This window comes from Tenebrio molitor, chromosome 7 (assembly GCF_963966145.1).
Source record: "Tenebrio molitor chromosome 7, icTenMoli1.1, whole genome shotgun sequence".
NCBI classification, from domain to species: Eukaryota; Metazoa; Arthropoda; class Insecta; order Coleoptera; family Tenebrionidae; genus Tenebrio; species Tenebrio molitor.
In genome coordinates, this window is record NC_091052.1 from 4,017,523 (window position 1) to 4,037,994 (window position 20,472).

Below are 20,472 nucleotides of genomic sequence, written 5' to 3' on the forward strand. Positions count from 1 at the left end.
GCGAGTAAATATAATATACTTTTTCTACGAATATGAAGAGAAATGGATCAATAAGTTATTAGACAAACTGACGTTTTACAATTATTAATACTTTGTATCCTTGATACCATTGCTTTAAAATTTACGATTGAACTTCATAAACTTGTTGCTATATTTGCTGTAAATTTGAAATTATTATTCAACGGTCCGTCGGTAATCAACCCTGTTATCTAATAAAAAAACACTTTAATAATTATAGTATTATGCAACAAGAGTAGAAAAATTAGTTTATTCAACAGAACAAAAGTTGTTTTCTCAACGGATATAAGATCAACCGTAAGAGATCGTTACAATAGCTAGCCATGGACGGACTCTCTTTCCCGCGGATTTCGGTACATGTCAAACTCAAGAAGAAGAATTTCCGTGTATGGGCGACGCCGAACCATCTTATCCCGAGCGGATTCGTGACAATTCCAAATGCAAGTTTTATCTTGTACTGTAAACTTTTCTTGGCCACAAACAAAGAGTCCTTTGAGCAAGATTGTGTTTTAATCTTTTTTCTAACTTGTAGTAGGTACTTTAACAGGAACAGGAATTCGTTCAAGAGCTGCATGTGCTAATGGTAATAACTAATAAGTCATCAACATCATTTATGTATTGCTGTCTGTTCTTAACTATAGATATAAATTTTTAACATGGTCGGAACTATTTTCTCATAATTGATCTGATATAAGATTCATATAGCTAGTTTTTCACTACAAGGAAACTTAACTTACCGTAGTCTCTGACGCCCACAAAAAATTAGCTGTAGCTGAAAATCTGAGTTCCTTCCGTTTTTCGCTTTACCTCGATAATGAAAAGCGATAACCAAAATGTTCTAATGGCAAATACGAGTATTTTCGTTTTTTTTTCACGCATCTTCGCACAATGGAAAATAATAATTATACCTTTTGTAACCATTTTTTTTTCGTCAGAATGCTTTGATGCTTACTGTACTGTGTTCGTTTAAATAGTTTTTTCAAATAATATGTACTGTCGCGACCAATAAATTTTGGTCGTCAATGTCATTTCAAAATTTGGTTAGATTGTCACAAATTTAAAAAATTTCCCTGCCTGATTATGCCCATGTCAACAAAGTGTCAAAAATATGAGAACAAAATGACAATTAATATCATACAACATGATGATAGGTTATGACATCAAAGAATGACCTTGACGAGCAAAATTTATTGCTCGCGACTGTACATGTGACTTATTTTTTTTGTTTTTGCATTTTTCACGTGAAAAAAATCGACCTATAAAAATGAATAAGATGCTGTGAGTACCAGACAAATATTATGAAGGATAATTTTTCATTTTTGATTTACATATCTACTCTTCTATAACGTGAAATAACAAACATTTTTATTGTTGGATTTTTTCCTATCTCTTATAGTTTACAGATACCTACACAAAATATGTATACAAAAAGGGGCCGTATTTTCCGAGATACAGTAAAGTAAACTTCCGTGTTGGATAAATGTAACATATTATTGTAGTGGACATCCATCCACAAAATTCCTACAGAACACTCTTTACCAAATTTATATTTACACGCCCAATATTTAATGCCCATAACATTATCATTAAACTATCCTATAACGGTTTCCTGGTAAATTCCACCTAAACTTTTCCTATTAAAAATTATTTTGCACACTTAAAAAGTCCACAAACATACTCTTCGTTTATTAGAAAGCATACCATTGTTTGAAACTTATGAGAAAAACACCCTCTCATGAATACTGGTGGAATTCAATATAAAAACAAATCTCTGTTGAAAGCTTACGTTTACGTAAACTTATTCAGATTTTATCTTTATTTCTGTGATTGTCGATGGGTTGGTGGGATTAGCTGCAGAATTAGGATTTAAGAAAACTATTGCGTAATTTATCACACGTTATCGGACACATGTTAGCGTCGGCGCACGTATTAGCGCCTTGCAAATTCGCGCGTCGATTTAACATCAGTTCAAAAGCGTCGCTGGCGTATGATAGTGAAACATCAACTTTACACAAGCACGAACCTCGTGGTTTCATGAGTTCGCAACTGTAAGTTTCTTGTGCTTTCAATTTTTTTTTTGTAAATTTTTTAAATACTTCCGACGTCGATAGGACAAGAAATATCACATTATAAAAAATAAATGTTGAAACGCCAATTATATTACATAGTTATAGTTATTTAGTCTTGTCATGTATTGTCATAATGACAATTTTCCTAAGGAGGATTGTGAAAAATATTTGATAGGTTTTTTGTAAATTCTTTCTGACCAAGAGTAATAAATCTTTAGATGTCAGTGAGTTCCTTATTTTTCTTAATTTTAAAAATTTTGCATGTTATCTAATATCAATATTTACACCTCCTAGACTATGTAGGTAGTTGTTTTTTCAATTTATCATTACTCACTCACTTTATTCATCGAAATGCTGCACGTTATCTAATATCAATATTCGCATCCTTTAGGTTCATAAAGGTTCATTTTTATTTTTTCAATTTGTCGTTAGTTACAATCTGATTGAACTACGTATTTTTTATCTAATTGGTTACATTTCTTTAAGTCATCTACATATTTTATGCTAACGCAAATGTGAGAAACTAATTCATGGATTTTTCATCGACTTAAAGCTTCTGATTTGATCAGCATGTGCGAATAAAAGCTTCGCAATAACATCTAAAATTTTCATTTGTCAAATTCAATATGTTCATCTATTTCATTTAATGCGATGCCAGCCAAAACGACTAATAAATCTTAGTCAGTTCTATTATAGTGGTTGTTACAAAATCTCGACTTATTTTCAAACCTACACCCCAAACTTTTCCGACAATAAAATTAATAGGGTGCGTATTTGCGGGGTTATGGAACTGACAACAAAATATGTCTTTAATAAAATGATAAAACTTTAGCAATTTAAAATGAATTTCAAGCGAGAGAATGTTTTGAAATTGCAACTTGTTATGAATATTAAAAAATTAGGAGCTTCCCGGAATATTTGCACGCAAATACGGAAGTAATTCATTAACACTTGTTGAGTTCGTTTATTTTGCATGATAATTTATTGATCAATTACTTGGTTGGAAACAATACCATCTGTATCGATTTTATTGTACAATAATATGTAGTATTTATCTTTCCAAAAGCAATAATTAATGGATGTAATAGTGTAGATGTATAATTAATTGAAACTTGCGTCAAAATGCAATGTATATATTTGTTATTATTAAAATCCTTATCTTACTTCCTGGTATCGATGGTTCCCGCCACAGCAACTAAATTGAATTTTTTTATTTTGAAATTATTAACAGTCTTTCTCCCTATAATTTGGTAATGTCGTTATAATTCCCATTTCGCGAATGAGATAATATGCAAATGAAGAAAATGAGATTACCTACTTTTTAGAATTAAACCAACAAATGGGAGACAAACTTGTTTCAACACAATGGTTGAATCGGCTGTTTAAAAATAATTCTTGTTCAGAATGCGCCTGTATAGGCGTTAATTAAAAGTGCCAAGGATTTTATGCGGAAATTAAGATTAACGTCTCTCTTGAATTATAGACTTAAATTACGAATATCGGACGAAGCGTATAATAACTGCATTGAAAAGAGGTTTTATTCGAAATAAGATAAACACGGGAACGCTTACTCCACTTTATTTTCTTACGTCTTTCCAAACAATATTAGTCCATTTTATTCGACGACGAATATAAAAGATTTAAAAGAATTAAAAGTTGCGCAATTTTAGGACTGCAGTTGCTTCACCATTGTCTTCGTTTAAAATTCTTTTTCCTTTGGGTAAAAATGACAAATCCCTTGTTTATGACATTGACAATTACTGTTATGACTCTTAAAGGTAACTACGTCCCTGTTATTCCGTGGGGTTAATGAGTTTTTAACAATAAATACATAAAGCGAACAAAAGGAGTAGAACTTGCATCATTAAGATTTTATTTTGTCTTGCCTCCTGAAAATATCATCGGCCATTGTTTTGCATCATTCAGACAAAACCTTGACCTTTAAATATTATTCAGCGTAGCTTAAATATGACGAATTAACGTTTGTGCATTTTGTTATTTTCAATTTGGATGAAAAAGACATCAGCGCGTTTAATAAGAACTACCGAATGAAAATTTCCTGTGTTGCATAATAAAAATTCGCCGCATTTTTGTTAACTCTATTTTATATGGTTTACAATACCTTTCTTGTTTATAAAACAATTATTAATAAAGTACTTTGTAACAAGTAGTCACGTTGAAAGAGAAATAACGAAGCAGCGACAATCAACATGTGTTCTTTGATCTGTGGGAGATTCTCGGATGCGTGGGCGCAGAAATTTACCACAGAGGCTTAAGATATTTTTCTTGTGTTAACTAGTTGCTCATGGAGAAAATTTGTAGAATTTAATATACAAGCCCCAAATTACATACTCGTACATATTTTTGAACTTAATAAATGAACTTCTAGATTAATTACATCAGGTCTTAGTTAGAAATTATTTATTAGCGTTTTTGCTAAGTAGAATTCAGTAATAAGTCTTTACTTTATATGCTATGCCCTACTTAAAAGTTGCCTTGATTCGGAATGATTGCAATCAAAAGAAGTGCTCATTCATTAAGGGCACAATAATCCCCTATCTCAGGGGTGATTGCATGTTTTAACGAAACGGGCAAACAGTCAAACACGATATAAAAGATCCAAATAATTGGCCTGCAACAACTATAAAACAATACAAAATACATTTTTACAGAAAAAAAGGTACTTAAGCAACGAGTGTTTTTTTTTAATTTGGCGTTGAAGAGTCGATTATGAACGCACCACTCTGATCAGCTGTTTAAATCTAACGGCACTTTTTGTGTACTTTTAATATGCAGTTTGAAAAATTAGTCTTATACCAGTGTTTACCAGTGGCGTCGCGTCTGCCAATAAAGCTAGTAAATTACCCATTCTTCCGAATGCAAAATGTTGCTCTTGTTTATTTGGTAAATTTTCTCTATTATCAGATAATAATAATAAAATGCACAATTATAAAATTCATGAGGTATGATTTATTATAAAGTAGCCTTTGAGACCACAAATTGTCTACGCCCATAGATTGAACGCTTATTTGCATAGGATTCCGCTACAACATGACGGATAATTTGCAAGCCTGCTCTGATTTGTTTTCTTTTTGATCACTTTGTACATTAACTGCACACTTTGAAATTCACTGGGATCTTTTAAAATTTGAACAAATTACATAAATCGAACTTCTCAGTATTCTGTAGTTTTTTAAGATATTAGAGTAAATATTTGAGGCAAATTAACTATGTATTATTAAATTGGCAGAACAAGGAAATGAAATTCACGGGGGAAATTTAAGCTTCTGCATTTCTTTTCTAAATGATCTTAATATAAACTTACATTTTTTTAATGGTCAAGTGGGAGTATTTTTAACATTTTCCCGTGAGAAAAGTTGTTGATCTGAACGTCTAAAACCCAGTTATTTGATTTTTCAGATTGCTTCGTAACCTGTAACTTTCAAATATGAAAGGGTCCGTGTTTCTGGTGAATAATGTAAAAACCCTGATGGATATGTAGATCTTACCAATCCGATGGAATAATATTCTGTCTTTTGAGTAGACAATATCTCGCAAATATCGTTTTCTCGGGTCGAATTTGATTTCTTCTAGTACTCTACAGTTTAAATGAAAATATAACTTTTCGCAGGAAAATATTAAATCTTTTCTTTCAGCAAGAGTACTTCAAACATAAACCAATAACTGTAGCCATAAAGTAGTAAATTAAATTTTCTATAAATCGGTCTACAAAATATATTTTTCTTTCAGAACAAACCACTAACAACAGTACTTTTTTAAATTAGTTTTATTAATTCTTTTCGTTGGTTGTCTGTTTCGTTTGTAAACGGAATATTCACGTATCTATGCGTTCAAGTTAAACTTGCGTATGTACATACAACAAGTGGTTGTTGAGCAGAACTAAAAATACGTTAATATGAATATTGTTTATAGAGAGATAATGATATTATCTGTTCGATGCGTTAGTCGGTCTGCATTTATGTGGAACACGTTATTGCACGATATAGAAAAATAAATTAAGTGATAACAGTCATGTTTCAAATTATATGGAACAATAACAACAAATTGTTTTTTTTTTAATTTATGAAAATCTTTGAACTTTTATTTACCTCATGTACAAATTTATGTAAATATAACATACTATTAATTAAATGAAGATTATTTTCAAACAAAGAATGGAAAAAGTTGAAGCTCAAAATCTTGAATAGACACAAAGGGATGTTATAGATACCAAAATCCAATTATATAGAAATTTTGATGAAGAAAATTTTGTGTTATAAATAGTTGTTGGCGAATATCTGTCAAGTGTAAGTGAGGAAATGTGGAAATGTAGACCTGTTATATTAGTAATGTGGCATAACAAGTTCTTAAGGGACGTGACGAAGTTAGACATGGGAGGGTTAATTATATATTCGACTAGAATAGAATTATATCCTCAAGTCGGTTGGAAGAATCTTTTACATTTACAAAATAATTGTTTATTTTTACGTGCCTTCAACTGTCTTGTGAAAAATTATAACAACAAATATTTAACATCTGATGAATAATAACATGCGACAACCACTTAAGTGAAACACCGAAACTATGTGTTAGTAAGTAATAATCTACTTTATGACAAAATTTGTGGGGTCTATAATAGAGTTTCATATGCTCCCAAAGAAAATTATTGCGGGGCCCTAATGAGATGTGAATTTTCATGAACCCCAAATACAGACGCCGTCAGTCGATAACAGATCAAAGAAAGTCGCTTCGGAACGTAAAGGAATTACTGCGTCACGTGGTGGGTTTATAATTGTCACAAGATAAGGTGTACACTTGTTCCCTGTAATATTTATTGTGAAAGCATCTTTGTATGTTTGTGTTCGTGGAAACGCAGGCATATTCAATAAACATGAAATCAGCAAAAACACTAATTGTGTAGCAAAACGGCCAAAACTGCAAAGGTAACTCCAAATATCAACTGCCGGTCCCAATTACAGAAGTTTGTTCAGTATTTTAAATCAGCATCAACGAGAAATGTTCAAAAGAGTTTTACTATAACTTCTTTAATCAATAAAACGTTGTAAGAAGATGCGAGCGAATGCACTTAAATCAATCAAGATAGACCAATGGGAAACGCGAGCGACATTTTTCGATTTAAATTTTGTTTGTACAAATCACAAAAAACCGAAAAAACTCAAATTTTTCGCTATTTTTGGCCCCCACACCAACAAATGGGGTCTATGACCGGAACTGTCCCTATACCTGAATTCAACTCATCCTATACAATAACTCACCGCAATTTCGTTCGAATCGGCGACAAAAATTTTTTTCCAAAAAACCATGAACCCCTACCTTCTATCGAATTTTCACCCCGAAAAAACATTTAAACGGCCATAGCTCCTTTATTAAACATAATATGTCAATGACTTCTACACTGCTGGATTCCTCTTTTCAATGCGCTTCTTTTGAGCCGAAAAAATTTTACCTCGATTTTTTCGTTTAAGAATTATTCACAAAAAACCGAAAAAACTCAAATTTTTCGCAATTTTTGGCTCCCACACCAACAAATGGGGTCTATGACCGGAACTGTCCCTATGCCTGAATTCAGCTCATCTTATACAATAACTCACCGCAATTTCGTTCGAATCGGCGACAAAAATTTTTTTCCAAAAAACCATGAACCTTTTATCGAATTTTCACCCCGAAAAAACATTTAAACGGCCATAGCTCCTTTATTAAACATAATATGTCAATGAAATCTACACCGCTGGATTCCTCTTTTCAATGCGCTTCTTTTGAGCCGAAAAAATTTTACCTCGATTTTTTCGTTTAAGAGAAATTCACAAAAAACCGAAAAAACTCAAATTTTTCGCTATTTTTGGCTCCCACACCAACAAATGGGGTCTATGACCGGAACTGTCCCTATGCCTGAATTCAACTCTCTTATACAATAACTCACCGCAATTTCGTTCGAATCGGCGACAAAAAAATTTTTCGAAAAAACCATGAACCCCTACCTTCTATCGAATTTTCACCCCGAAAAAACATTTAAACGGCCATAGCTCCTTTATTAAACATAATATGGCAATGAAATCTACACCGCTGGATTCCTCTTTTCAATGCGCTTCTTTTGAGCCGAAAAAATTTTACCTCGATTTTTTCGTTTAAGAGAAATTCACAAAAAACCGAAAAAACTCAAATTTTTCGCTATTTTTGGCTCCCACACCAACAAATGGGGTCTATGACCGGAACTGTCCCTATGCCTGAATTCAACTCTCTTATACAATAACTCACCGCAATTTCGTTCGAATCGGCGACAAAAAAATTTTTCGAAAAAACCATGAACCCCTACCTTCTATCGAATTTTCACCCCGAAAAAACATTTAAACGGCCATAGCTCCTTTATTAAACATAATATGGCAATGAAATCTACACCGCTGGATTCCTCTTTTCAATGCGCTTCTTTTGAGCCGAAAAAATTTTACCTCGATTTTTTCGTTTAAGAATTATTCACAAAAAACCGAAAAAACTCAAATTTTTCGCTATTTTTGGCTCCCACACCAACAAATGGGGTCTATCACCGGAACTGTCCCTATGCCTGAATTCAACTCTTAACAACTTTTACCTATCATCTATTTTGTCAGCGACGCAACCCGTAATACACATAAATACTGTAATTTATCTCAGCTCAATATTATTTTCGGTGATCTTGTTTATTTTTCATAATATTAAGTGGACATAAACTTTATTAGCATCTCTTAACGTTGGACCGCAGTAATGCTCATGAATTTATGCATACACTCACTTTAACAACTTTTTGAATTTATTATATTCACTCATTGGAACTCGTGTGGTCACATAATATGCAAATGATGCCTGCATTGATTTTTGCATTGTAAACAAAAGTCTGAAATAAGGTTTGAATAAACTCGTTTGAATCAATTATTTCTTTGAAAAGGAAACATTGCCAAGGCGAGTGCAATTTTTTATTGTTAGAGGAGGAATGAATACATGCAATTTGTACGAGGTTAGTGATCTAAGACGTGAATTTTTTCTGTTATTTCCGAGGAGGAATCACCGAGTCGGTTCTCGCTTTCATATTTATTATTTTTAGAATGCCAAATATCATATCACACCACAGATAACAGTACTAATTTAGATGGAGGATGTGGAAGCGACTTTTTTGACGCGTTAAAAATACATTTTTACTGCGGTGATAGCGAGAATTGTATCTTCAAAAATGACATTCTCTTTAAGTTATTTTTATAGAATTACAGTTTCTTCTTGTTATGAGGTAGAATTTATGACTTTAATAAAGTCGAGCTTTTAAAAGCAACAGCTCTGAGTTATTATAGTAAAAATAATCTCGACAACAAAACTTTTTGGAACTTCTCTCCAAGTTGAGTGAATAGATATTTTAGTAGCGTTAAGTTATAAATTTTATATTTATTCTTGATTGAATATGTTTTGTCTTTTACCGACGCAACAAAACCGAAAGGGCCCGTCCGGGACGGTTAACAAAATAATTTTTAACGCGGAATTAACAACGAAAACTTCGTATATTACCCCAATTTTTGTCGGTTAATTTAATGTTCTGCCAGTTAGGCGGCCAGTTTAAAGCATTTAACAAAACACGCTTTGATATTAAATTTATTATCACAACTAGACGGAAGAGAACATAATGTGGGATGCCGTAATAAATTGGCGCTTGTTACAAAGTACCACGGCCGCAACAATTACACCCCATTGTTAGCCTAATTTAAATGTGCAGAGCGACTTTTCGGTTTTTCACCTGAAAAGGAAAGTGTTTTGCGGTGCACCGCCCCGGGGAACATCCCACATTCGTATTTTTTAGCAATGCACCCTCTTAAAATTTTAACTGGTCCCGCTACAGCATAAAAAATGCACGCTGTGAATATATTTTTCTCAATGTCGACACTCCCATGTATAACTTCCACCTACGTTTTTAAAATAGACTGGTCTATTTTCAGCTTCGACATAAAAAACATTTCAATTTTTCATCGATTAAGTGCCTCTACAATAAATGCCGCGATAAAGCGAGTTTACACTTGTCCGGATGCTACATTCAGGGAAATAGAAAACTGTTTCTCTTGTTCGCGCCAAACACAAAAGGTTGCAAATTTTGTTTTGAATTCGTTACGCCATGTTTGCAGCTTGAACTTACATCCTGAATCTGCCGTGTTATTTTTAAAATGCGATAAAAACAGGTGGTATTGATTGGGGCACTTGCCATAAGAACTACGAATTTTAGATGGATCTGTTACTCGTGGTGGAAACTGGGTGAATTAGGGCGCATATCAGATGCAATAAAATTTTCATAGATAGATCCCTTGATAATTCACAAGGAGTTTTGAAGGTGACGACATAATATCTCGCTTACTCTAGATCTAATAGATGATGTGTATGAAATCCATTTATTATGAAGGGCCTGTGTCATTCTGAGGGCGTGCCCTTGGTTCCCGAGTTATGTGACGTTTCAGCCACACGACATTAATTCTTGAGGGAAGGTACATATTTTTAGAAGACCCCTACCTTCGATTTGAAAATTAAAGAACTTTCCATTAGGGAAATTAATTTTTAACAATCTCACAAAACGACCCCATCTGAAATTTTCTTAACTTCCAGTCTAATTATCAGCTTGCAGGTTTATGAACCATTTTTGCTCCATTAAAATGCGAACGCCACAGTTTCCTATTATAAAGCGAATTTGATCAAATTCTAGAGCAAGTAGTGGACGACTTTAACTAGGTTAAATTAGTTTTTCACTTCAATCTATTTTATAGCTAACGAAGCGTGACTGAAGCGAGAGCTTAGCTGTGCGCACAAGAAACGGAAGAACCTGTCTGATATTTCCATACGTCCGGTTTTGTTTGCCTTGCAGAATAACATGTTGGTACGTCAACATTTTATTTGGAATTCAGCGAATCGGTATAACTTTTTGATTTCTCCGGAGGCCGTATTATGACAGGAAAGTAGCACTAGGTGAGAAGCAGTTTATAAAATATGTCTGATTGGAACTAAATAAAAAAGGTAAAGAAATGTCGCTCGACAAACAGCGATTTTTGTTTTGTTCCTGGGCTTGTTTAGAAATAAAAATAAGCAGCACAGTAAGTTGGCGTTCTTTTCACTGGATGTTGTAACAAAAACAAGAAAGCAGCTCGATTAAGCAATGTAAATAACGATAATAAAAAAGAGGGTACAAATCAATCGAAAAAACAAACTGCTAAGCTAGAGAATGTTGTTGTGAGGGAATACAGAACGCTACAGAAATGATGGATTTGTCTACAAGTTTACGGCTAGATTGGTTTGATTGTTGGATGACCATTATTTTTCAATTCAGTTATTTGTTGGTCAAATAATAAATATAAAATAATTATCTAGTGACTTTTATTTTAATGGAATTGGGTTGGTATTGATGAAGCAATGTCATTTCATTAAAAATTAAATTTAAAAAATGGAAAGAGTAGGTTTACACGTGATGTTTTATTATTATTATGCATGTTTACACTAGGAAAGACGAAAGAAGAGCAGGAGTAATATAGTTATTAGGTTTTATTAATACAGAGTATTTCACGAGTGAAAATGTTCCCGACACGGAATTAAAAATGCAACCCACAATACATTTTAGAATTTCCGAAAAAGGCTGTCTACAGAAATTAATATATCCAGCATTTTTCGGAAATGGCTAAACACAAACAAGAGATTATTTAATATTTAATGCATGAACAAAAATTACCTCTGTATCATTTTCGATGTTCATTATGAGGCACGCACTCACTTCACAAATTCAAAAAAAAATCAACAAAAAATCGAAACAGAACAGATCAAAACAGCAACACAATTAAAACTAATGACCTTTAAAACCAGAGAAACGCAAAACAATGTTCTAAAGATGAAAAACCGCAAATCTAAATGCTTAAACTAGTTACTTGACAGCACTGACAATTTTAAAATGTGAAATGTCATAATAATTTATTTTTCGCTTGGGTTTCATAACAACCAATGAGAATCAGTGGCGCGAATGTTTCAAGATAGTACCAACACAATCAATGATACTTTGTTAATATTTTAATGTTGTGGTTTGTTTTTGTTTTGTTTTGTTTGTTTTGTTATCTAAGGATATTTAAAAAACGGCATTCTATCCAGTGGACGTAGTCTATACACCGTTCAAGTTGGATTGAGCATTGCTAAATTTGCATTATGTTGGTTCCCTGCATGTCACTATTTACAAGACATAATCACATACCCAAAAATAAAATTAGTTGACCTTGAAATACCCAATCCATCCTGAATTTACTTTATAAGATTGAACTTTGTGCAACTGTTTTCAATGTTACAAAATGCTTATTGCGACACCGAAATGGAAAAAAAAATCTGTTATAACTTAACAGTATTCTTTTCATGTGAATGTTAAGGACTTAAGAAACATAAAAGAAGTCTTTTGTTAACAGATGTGGATGTTACATATAAGTTTTTTGGTCAATCATATTTCAACAATCAAATTTGTTGTTTTCGAGGTTGATCTCCAGCTTCAACATTTTGAAGTTTGAAACATAATTAGGAAATGTCGCGTCAAAGATGCTCGATACGCCGAGAGCTTATCGACTAATGTGACAGAACATAATCTCAAGAGCATAGCCTGTGGCGCAAGTTATATTTGTATGGTCTTAAAGAACGAAACCATTATTTTCTTTAATTTGACCTTCAGAATAATTCCTGTTAATTAACATTCTAATTATTTTTGTTTGGCATTTGATGTGAAGAGATATTAGAAAGAAATCTAGAGTTTTTAAGAAATAGCAAAAGAAATTTGTATTCAGGATTTTGTGGAAAGTATTTTATCGTTCAAATTTTTGAAGGATCGGAGCTGGCTGATCAGAATTGAAAGTCGGCGGGCTTTGAGCCCTTACACATCAGCAACAAGCAACGATAGAAAGAGTTTTGTGTCTGTAAAATCCGAAGATCCAGTCTATTCGCCACGTGAAACTTTCCACCGAGAAATCTGAAGACAATTTTAATATCCTAGTCTCAGTCACACCGGAACTCCATCCGAGATCAAGCGAAGAGTGTCGTGATCCTCGGCGAAACGCACAAGCTCCGACACGAATTTCTCTCTCGAATTCAATCGTATTAAAGTCGATCCCAGGGCGCATCATTATTTACATATGGGATCAAAAGATTTATTATTTTTTATTTTAAAGTCGAGCCCAAACGGGGACTTCTTAAAGGCTTAAACATGCCAACATAAATTCCAACTCGGCTCCCTTGCATAATTTATAAATTTGACATTTATTCGCCTTCTTTTATTAAACCGCCGGTCGTAATGAAATATTCCGGATCCAGCTGAAAAATTCCGGACGGGAACGCACAGGATTTAATTGTTGCGTTTTAGCCGGTCCGAAATGGGGAATAATTAGGGTTAACTTGTTTTATTGTTGTTTTGCGATGCTTTGTAATGTTTAATTGACATTTGAGCAGATTAAATAACGAAATGCGGGAGATGTATTTTTTTTTTATGTTGGACTAATAGTCGGCCCTGATGAAAGCTCCTGAATTTCTGCAGACGCGAACTCGGAATTGATACACACAGACTTGAATTAAAATATCAATTTTAAAAGCCCATGCATACAGACTCGCTCATTTACTAACGAGACGCGGCGCAATTAAGTCGTGACTTTTTTTCGGATCGGCCAACTGTTTAAACACTGACACGAAAATACTTTGGTGCGATATTTAAATGGGGCTTTTGCCCCTAACGATATTTTGATGGCGCAGTCATGACATATTATGTCGTTACGGCACACTTCCTCCAAGAAAATAGATGTCCCGGGCTATTTGCAAGAAGCTGAAAAATTAAATTAGCTAATGGAAATATGAAAATTTATGGACCGGCTGTTGGATTGCAAAAATAAGCCCACCACAAAATTTGCGTGTTTTGTGATAGTTTTAATATTTTCTCTGCGGGCTCAGCACCCAGAACAAAATCTTTTTGTCCAATAAATGACACCAACTGTTGACGGCGGCTTTAATGGAATATGATGTAATATCCCTCACAAATCTCTTTTGAAGCGACAAAGAACCAGGGATCATTTATCTGGAACTAATTTAGAGCCCCGGAAAATTTATATTGTTTTCATTTTTATGCGTACAAAAAATTCATTTTAAATTTCGTCTTATTAATTAATTAGTACACTCTAAACGTGTGGTTAATTCAATAATTGGACATTTTCACAAAAATTCGATTTACCTTCGTGTTTTAAATAGAAACAAACGGAGTTAGACACACCCTCGTAAAACAACACGCGATTGTTAACATGAACACATTTTTGGAAGTAAAATCACAGTTGAAAAATTGATAACTTGGAATTTTATTGACGAGATGTGTTCCCTAGAGATTTTAATACAATCTGCCATTTCAATTAATAATTCTATCAAGCAAATTGGCGGAGGCGCCGGTTTTAAACGTAATTAAATAGGAAAATAAATTTCTTATGTAATATTTCCAAGAGTACTTTAAGTAAACTGGTGTGTTTGTAGCTTGAATAACGTGTTCTAATGATCTTGTAGATTTTGAGGGATAGGGTCTTAAGCGTATTCAACAGAGGGGACTTAGGAACCAAAGGAGTTTTACATCTTTGGCTTTAAGAAAGCTTCTTAATATTTTCAGAGTGGCATATTTTTTTCAAATCTTGACATATGATTTTAAACCAAGTACTTTGTCTTGGCATAAATATTAAACATTGAGTGCGTAATGGAAATAAATCCATGTGTTTACATGTAATGTTTCCTTGGAGTTAATAAACATTATTAAAACAAGTGCTTTAACTTTTATTTAACAAATATCCGCAGAAATCGGCACAAAAAATTTTGTGCATCACATGTCCAAAAACAGTTTTACGAGTACTCGGCTATCGCCTCGCCCACAAACCTTAGTCGCCTCGCAAAAGTACCGTTTCTGGAATCAGTGAAGCTCACAATTTCATAATGAAATCTCAACAGAAAATAAATTCTCTAATGAGAAAAAGAAGCTCACATGGCTGAATTTAAATATCAGCAAAGTAATTTTGAAATTAACAAACTACAACAATAAATTTAAGAATGTCCCACATTCCGTATTTCTTGAACTAAAACGCCTAAATCAGTGTACAATTAAAGATTGGTATAAGGGGATTTACTAAGTGGCCTCCGGGGTCTCCCGATCTCACTTCATTAGACTTTTTATGATGCTACATCAAAAGCAAAGTTTAGTTCAATCGACCAGGTACACCTGAGCAACTGAAAGAAAGGATCCGGAATGAAATGAGGGCAATCCAGCCCGAAACTCTCCAAAATGTTCGTTCAGAGTTCTAAAAACAATTATCGTAGTTGCAAAAAGAAAATGGCAATCAGTTTCAACATTAATTTTAATTGTGAAATTGAAATATCGCAATTAAGCAATGTGGCTAAAAGTAACTTTGTTTTCGCTTTTAAAAATCAGTCCAAAGGTCGTACAGTCGCGAGCATTAAATCTTGATCGTCAAGGTCATTTTGACATTTACCGCTACTGTCACAAATGAAAAATTTTGCCTGCTTAATTAAGGCTAATGTCAATAAAACGTCAGTCAAAAAAATTGTCAAAGTTTTATTCTAAACATTCAAAATTATGGTCCCAATATCGTAACAAAGTAAAAATTATTTCGCTGATAGAGACGGATGTGTCAGAAGCTAGGATGGCAACCCAGTTGAAATTTCCAAAAAGTTGACAAGATCTTGCCCGTTTCACATTAGAGCACTTTCCAGTGTGTCAAAGAATGACCTTGACGACCAAAATTTATTTTACGCGACATTACATGGATATAAATAAATTTTAATGATCCATCTAAATCTGTAAAAAACCGAAGGGTGCTATTTGCGATGACGCCATTGCAAGCAAATCAAAAGGGACAGAAAATGCTAATTATGGGTAAATATTTGTTTAAAAAAGATTTAAATCACTTGTTCGAGTTGTTTTGCGAAAAGCTCAACGGAGTAGTCATTTATCATACGTGTGTGGATTGTGGCATATGATATGAGTAACGAAAGAAGTTTCTTAAGTGACTAATATACATTCCACACGAGTGCAGTACAACATCTCCAACATCCACACCTCTGTCAAATCTATTCAAATCATTTCTTTTTTCATGATTTTTTTACGCAGACAATAAGAAGTTATTTGATATATACCAATTTAAAAATTACAAATAAACCTTGATTTAGTAATTGTTATGGTAACTTGTTAAAAATAAACCTATAATAATAATTTCTTCGTGACTTTCTATTTATTCTCTCATCGGTAGTAATGATGGGCATTATTTATTTTACCACAGCAATATGATTATTATGTTGGATAAAAAATAAATATTTCCATTATTCTGAACTTTTGGCACCCACTGTATGATTTTCAACAAAAAGTCAGTCCTATGTATTAAAGTTTGAATAATTCGCTTGCGGAAATACATCGAAAAAACATTTCTTGTTATCGTAGTGGTGGAAAGACAACGTGCGTTACATATTTTGCCTTTGTTGGGTCGTTTCGCCGCTGCTTGGAATTTTCTCAAGTGAAGCCTTTATTGCAGAATCCACCGAAAATGACGCAGACTTTCCTTCGCATTTCCGTACGGTGCCAAAGCCACGATGCCGACGAACATCCGGAACACAGTCGCGTTGATAGTAATGGTGATCCAGCTATGTGAGCCCTCCGCACAGAACGCAAACCAAGATAAACGCATATCGGGGTTCCTGAACGGCGATTTCATAATTGGTACCTTGTTACCGTTGCACCACCAGCCCCCATCAAAGAAGCGACCCGTGGCGAGCCTGGGAATCAAATGCGGCGCAATCCGAGAGCTGTACGGCATCCAAAGGATGGAAGTCACGTTCCAGACGTTAGACAAAATTAATAAAGATCCCAACTTACTGCCGAATCTCACATTAGGGGTGGAAATACGCGACGAGTGCTGGTACGCTCCGGTCGCCCTCCAACAAAGCATCGAGCTCATAAGAGATGCGATCACCCCCGTTTCCTCCTACCTGGACTCCTGCCATAACCTTACGGGGGCGCAGCTGACGGGAGACATGGCGCAAAGGGGGCCTCTGATCGGAGTCGTCGGGCCGGGGTCCAGCTCGGTGGCGCTCCAGGTGCAGAATCTGCTCCAGCTCTTCCACATACCGCAAGTCGGCTACTCCACCACTTCGAGGGATCTCTCCGATAAGAGCAGGTTTAATTACTTTCTGAGGGTCGTGCCGTCGGATTATTACCAAGCACAGGTCATGCTGGACATCGTCAGATATTATGGATGGACTTACGTCTCGGCTGTCAATACTGACGGTGAGTCTTTTATTTTAGTTAGTGTTAATAAGGCGTTAAAAATGTGTTTCTGGGGAAGAGCCTTCGCAGAATGAAAAATCTATTGAAGCGCTTTCTTTTATGTTGCTTTGGCCACGCACAATAGCTTCATCAGTGGCGCACCTTCCAAAGAACAAATATCACTTTTCAATTTTCTGAGGTATTGTCCTAAATTCGTTCATCCTGTAGGGATGACATCTTGATGGAACGTTGCATAAGAAAAAATTCGGTTCAGTTTTGTCGAACTGGATTCGGATTTCTTATCACGTTGGTGAAGCTCTTGCGCTTTTGGTGGATGCGCCGGGAGATAATAGAGCAACTAAGATTATTTTTGTTGCTAGTCTATTTTTTAATTACAGTCCCATGGATCAATTTAAGCAGAACAACTCTTTTCAACAAATTAATGTAAAACAAGTAATCAAGCTCTTGTATTGTATTAAGCGCGTCCCACTATGCATCTCGCTTTGGCATGCACGATTAGAGCAAGACGCGAGTTGTACGTTTATTACATTAGCGACGTCAAATTTTTAGGTTAGGTTTTAACCACATTTTATCTAATCTTACTTGAAATTTCCACCGTATGATGCCAACGAAAAGCTACGCAGCAAGTGGACAGATTCATTTGCAGAATTTGTAATTGCAAAAATAATATTGGAATTGCACAGAAACTTAAAAAAGTGAGCGTGTAAAGGGATAAACTAATTCGTGGCATTGCCGAAACGAAATCAAGGAGGAAGAAAGAAAGACAATCTAAACCTGATTGTTTAGTGTTGTTTTCAACAATTTTTAATATCATATCTTACCTATTAGTTGATAAATACAGATAAATAAAGAGTTCTGAAAAGAACTGTTTTTTGAAAGACAAAAAGAAAACGAACTCATAATCTAAAAAATTAAAATTCATAAAGACATCTGTCATCATCATTTTGCCTACATAAATTTTCAAATATTGTTAGCACCATGCACTGCTGTCAAATGCCAAAAGCAGACGCAGGTCATGTCGATTTCTTGATTCGCACCAACCTCATGGACTATAATTAAAATTAATACTGTATTCGACATTTCTCATTTATTAAACTGGACACACAATATGTTTGAAATTGGACTAATCAGTGCAAATAAAATTATGCTAAACGTGAGGTCAACAGCGAACAGTGCTTAGAGATTCTAGGTTACATCTGCTTTCAAATATATTGAGATTATAATTAAATCTAATCTAGGATAGAGTGTAAACGGTTGTGGTGTGACACAATCCCTCTAACCAACTGTTACCTACATGTAATATAACCCTAAAGTAAATTTCCCAGATTTTGGTAATCAAGTTTTATTTGATTAAAATTCATGCATGCGTCTTGCACATCTTGCTTAAAATTTGAAATTTTCCGACTGGTATAAAATTAATTACATTAAAAACTTTTTCTGTGAATGTCACCGTCGAATGTACATATTCTGCTAGATAACTTTCATAGAAGTTCCTTATATTAATAATATACCAGGATTCGGTGATAAACTTATTAAAGTTCTCTGCAACGGTAACTCGGCTCAATTATTATTAAATTTGAACGAGTTAGGTTAGAATTTCAGTTAATTCATGATCGATAGAACGATTATGAAATTATTTTCGGTCGACGATTTCTTTTTCTACACAATCAGCTTGTGAAACAGTTTACAAGGGGATAAAGAGAAAAGTTCACGTTGTAATACTTAACGTCTTTTTCAGTTGAAATCCCTTCAAAGTGGATATTCTTGGTAAATGGTGTGGGTGCTTTAGGCTTAGTCATTTCCTTATAATAACAAAGAGATGAAGTTTTTCTCTAAAATACAATTTTTGCGAGATTTCCTTAACCTAATTATTTTCCAGTTCATAACGCATTTTCATTAACCACAATGGAATTAAATTCTATCAGACCCAAATAGACTTATAAGCACTTTAGAGGTCTTTTGTCTGCAATCCTCCTCGGAGGCACGATCTCGATTTTTTCTTATTATTTTGCTGCAACTAAAATGCTAATAAGGACCTTTCCATCATGATTGGCAAACAAGCCTGATTAATCGAATAACTTTTACGAGTTGTTTGCATTCACAGCAATTGATCATCAAGTTCCAGCAGTGTCAGTTGCATAGTGCCAGTTTGCATAATGCGATTAATTAATATTTTTCCCTCCGGAACAGGTGTTCCGATAAGCCGTTAATTACGTAATCGATGTTTGTTACAGAAAATTATGGCCAGTCGGGAATTCAGGCGTTCCGCGAGCTCGCCGAAGAGGTCGACGTCTGCATAGCAAGGGAGGACTCGATCTTGAGTAATGCACCCGACGAGAGCTTCGACAAAGTTATTTTAAATTTGAAACAAGATCCTAATGCTTTTGTGGTGGTCTGCTTTTGCGAGGGACTCACGGTCAGGGGTCTCCTGAAGGCCACGCGACGCCTGAACATGACAAATCATTTCCTATTCATCGGCAGGTGAGCTGCTCCGGTTCTAGCTTATTCTTTTACGAAACACAGTGCCATTTCCACATCGCACATGTCTTCTGTGCACGACTGTAGAATATTGCATAAGTTTATTTTTCAGTTTAGAAGAAGGTTCTTTTCATTACACTGCATTACCTAAAAGCATAAAGTTTACTTCATTCTAACTTTATCTGTTTCAAAGTCACTGTACAAACGCAGTCATATTTTTTATGTATGTATGTATGAAGTAATAAAGTTTCATTCTGACAAGTGGCCTCTTTCGGAGTATTGCGATCAAAGCAGCAACTCTGACGCTTTGATGAAGTTTGTCTGCTGCGTACTGATAGAAAACTAATGTCTTCGGTTTGCTACAGAAAACTAAGACAACATCGCAGTCTTGACGTCATTTTATCAAATTACATTAATACCAGAAATGATACTAATGTAATTGCATTTTTAATGAACTCGTTTTTCCAAAACAAATTTTTAATTGTCACCAGGGAGAGCTTGTAAAATGAGTTACCTCGTAATAACATTTTTCAAGTTCAGGTCACAATTTTTTCGCAG

The 20,472-nt window shown here is 34.4% G+C and overlaps 1 protein-coding gene across 1 annotated transcript in view; it reads left to right on the forward strand.

The window, feature by feature from the left end:
• The first annotated feature begins 1,907 nt into the window (after positions 1 to 1,907).
• Positions 1,908 to 20,472, forward strand: part of LOC138134565 (metabotropic glutamate receptor 5-like) — a 32,685-nt gene continuing 14,120 nt past the window's right edge. The window contains exons 1-3 of the mRNA XM_069052904.1: positions 1,908 to 2,066; positions 16,685 to 17,436; positions 19,671 to 19,917. Of these exons, the coding sequence (XP_068909005.1) occupies positions 16,743 to 17,436; positions 19,671 to 19,917 (941 nt within the window). The 5' untranslated portion in view covers positions 1,908 to 2,066; positions 16,685 to 16,742. The remainder of the gene's footprint in view (positions 2,067 to 16,684; positions 17,437 to 19,670; positions 19,918 to 20,472) is intronic.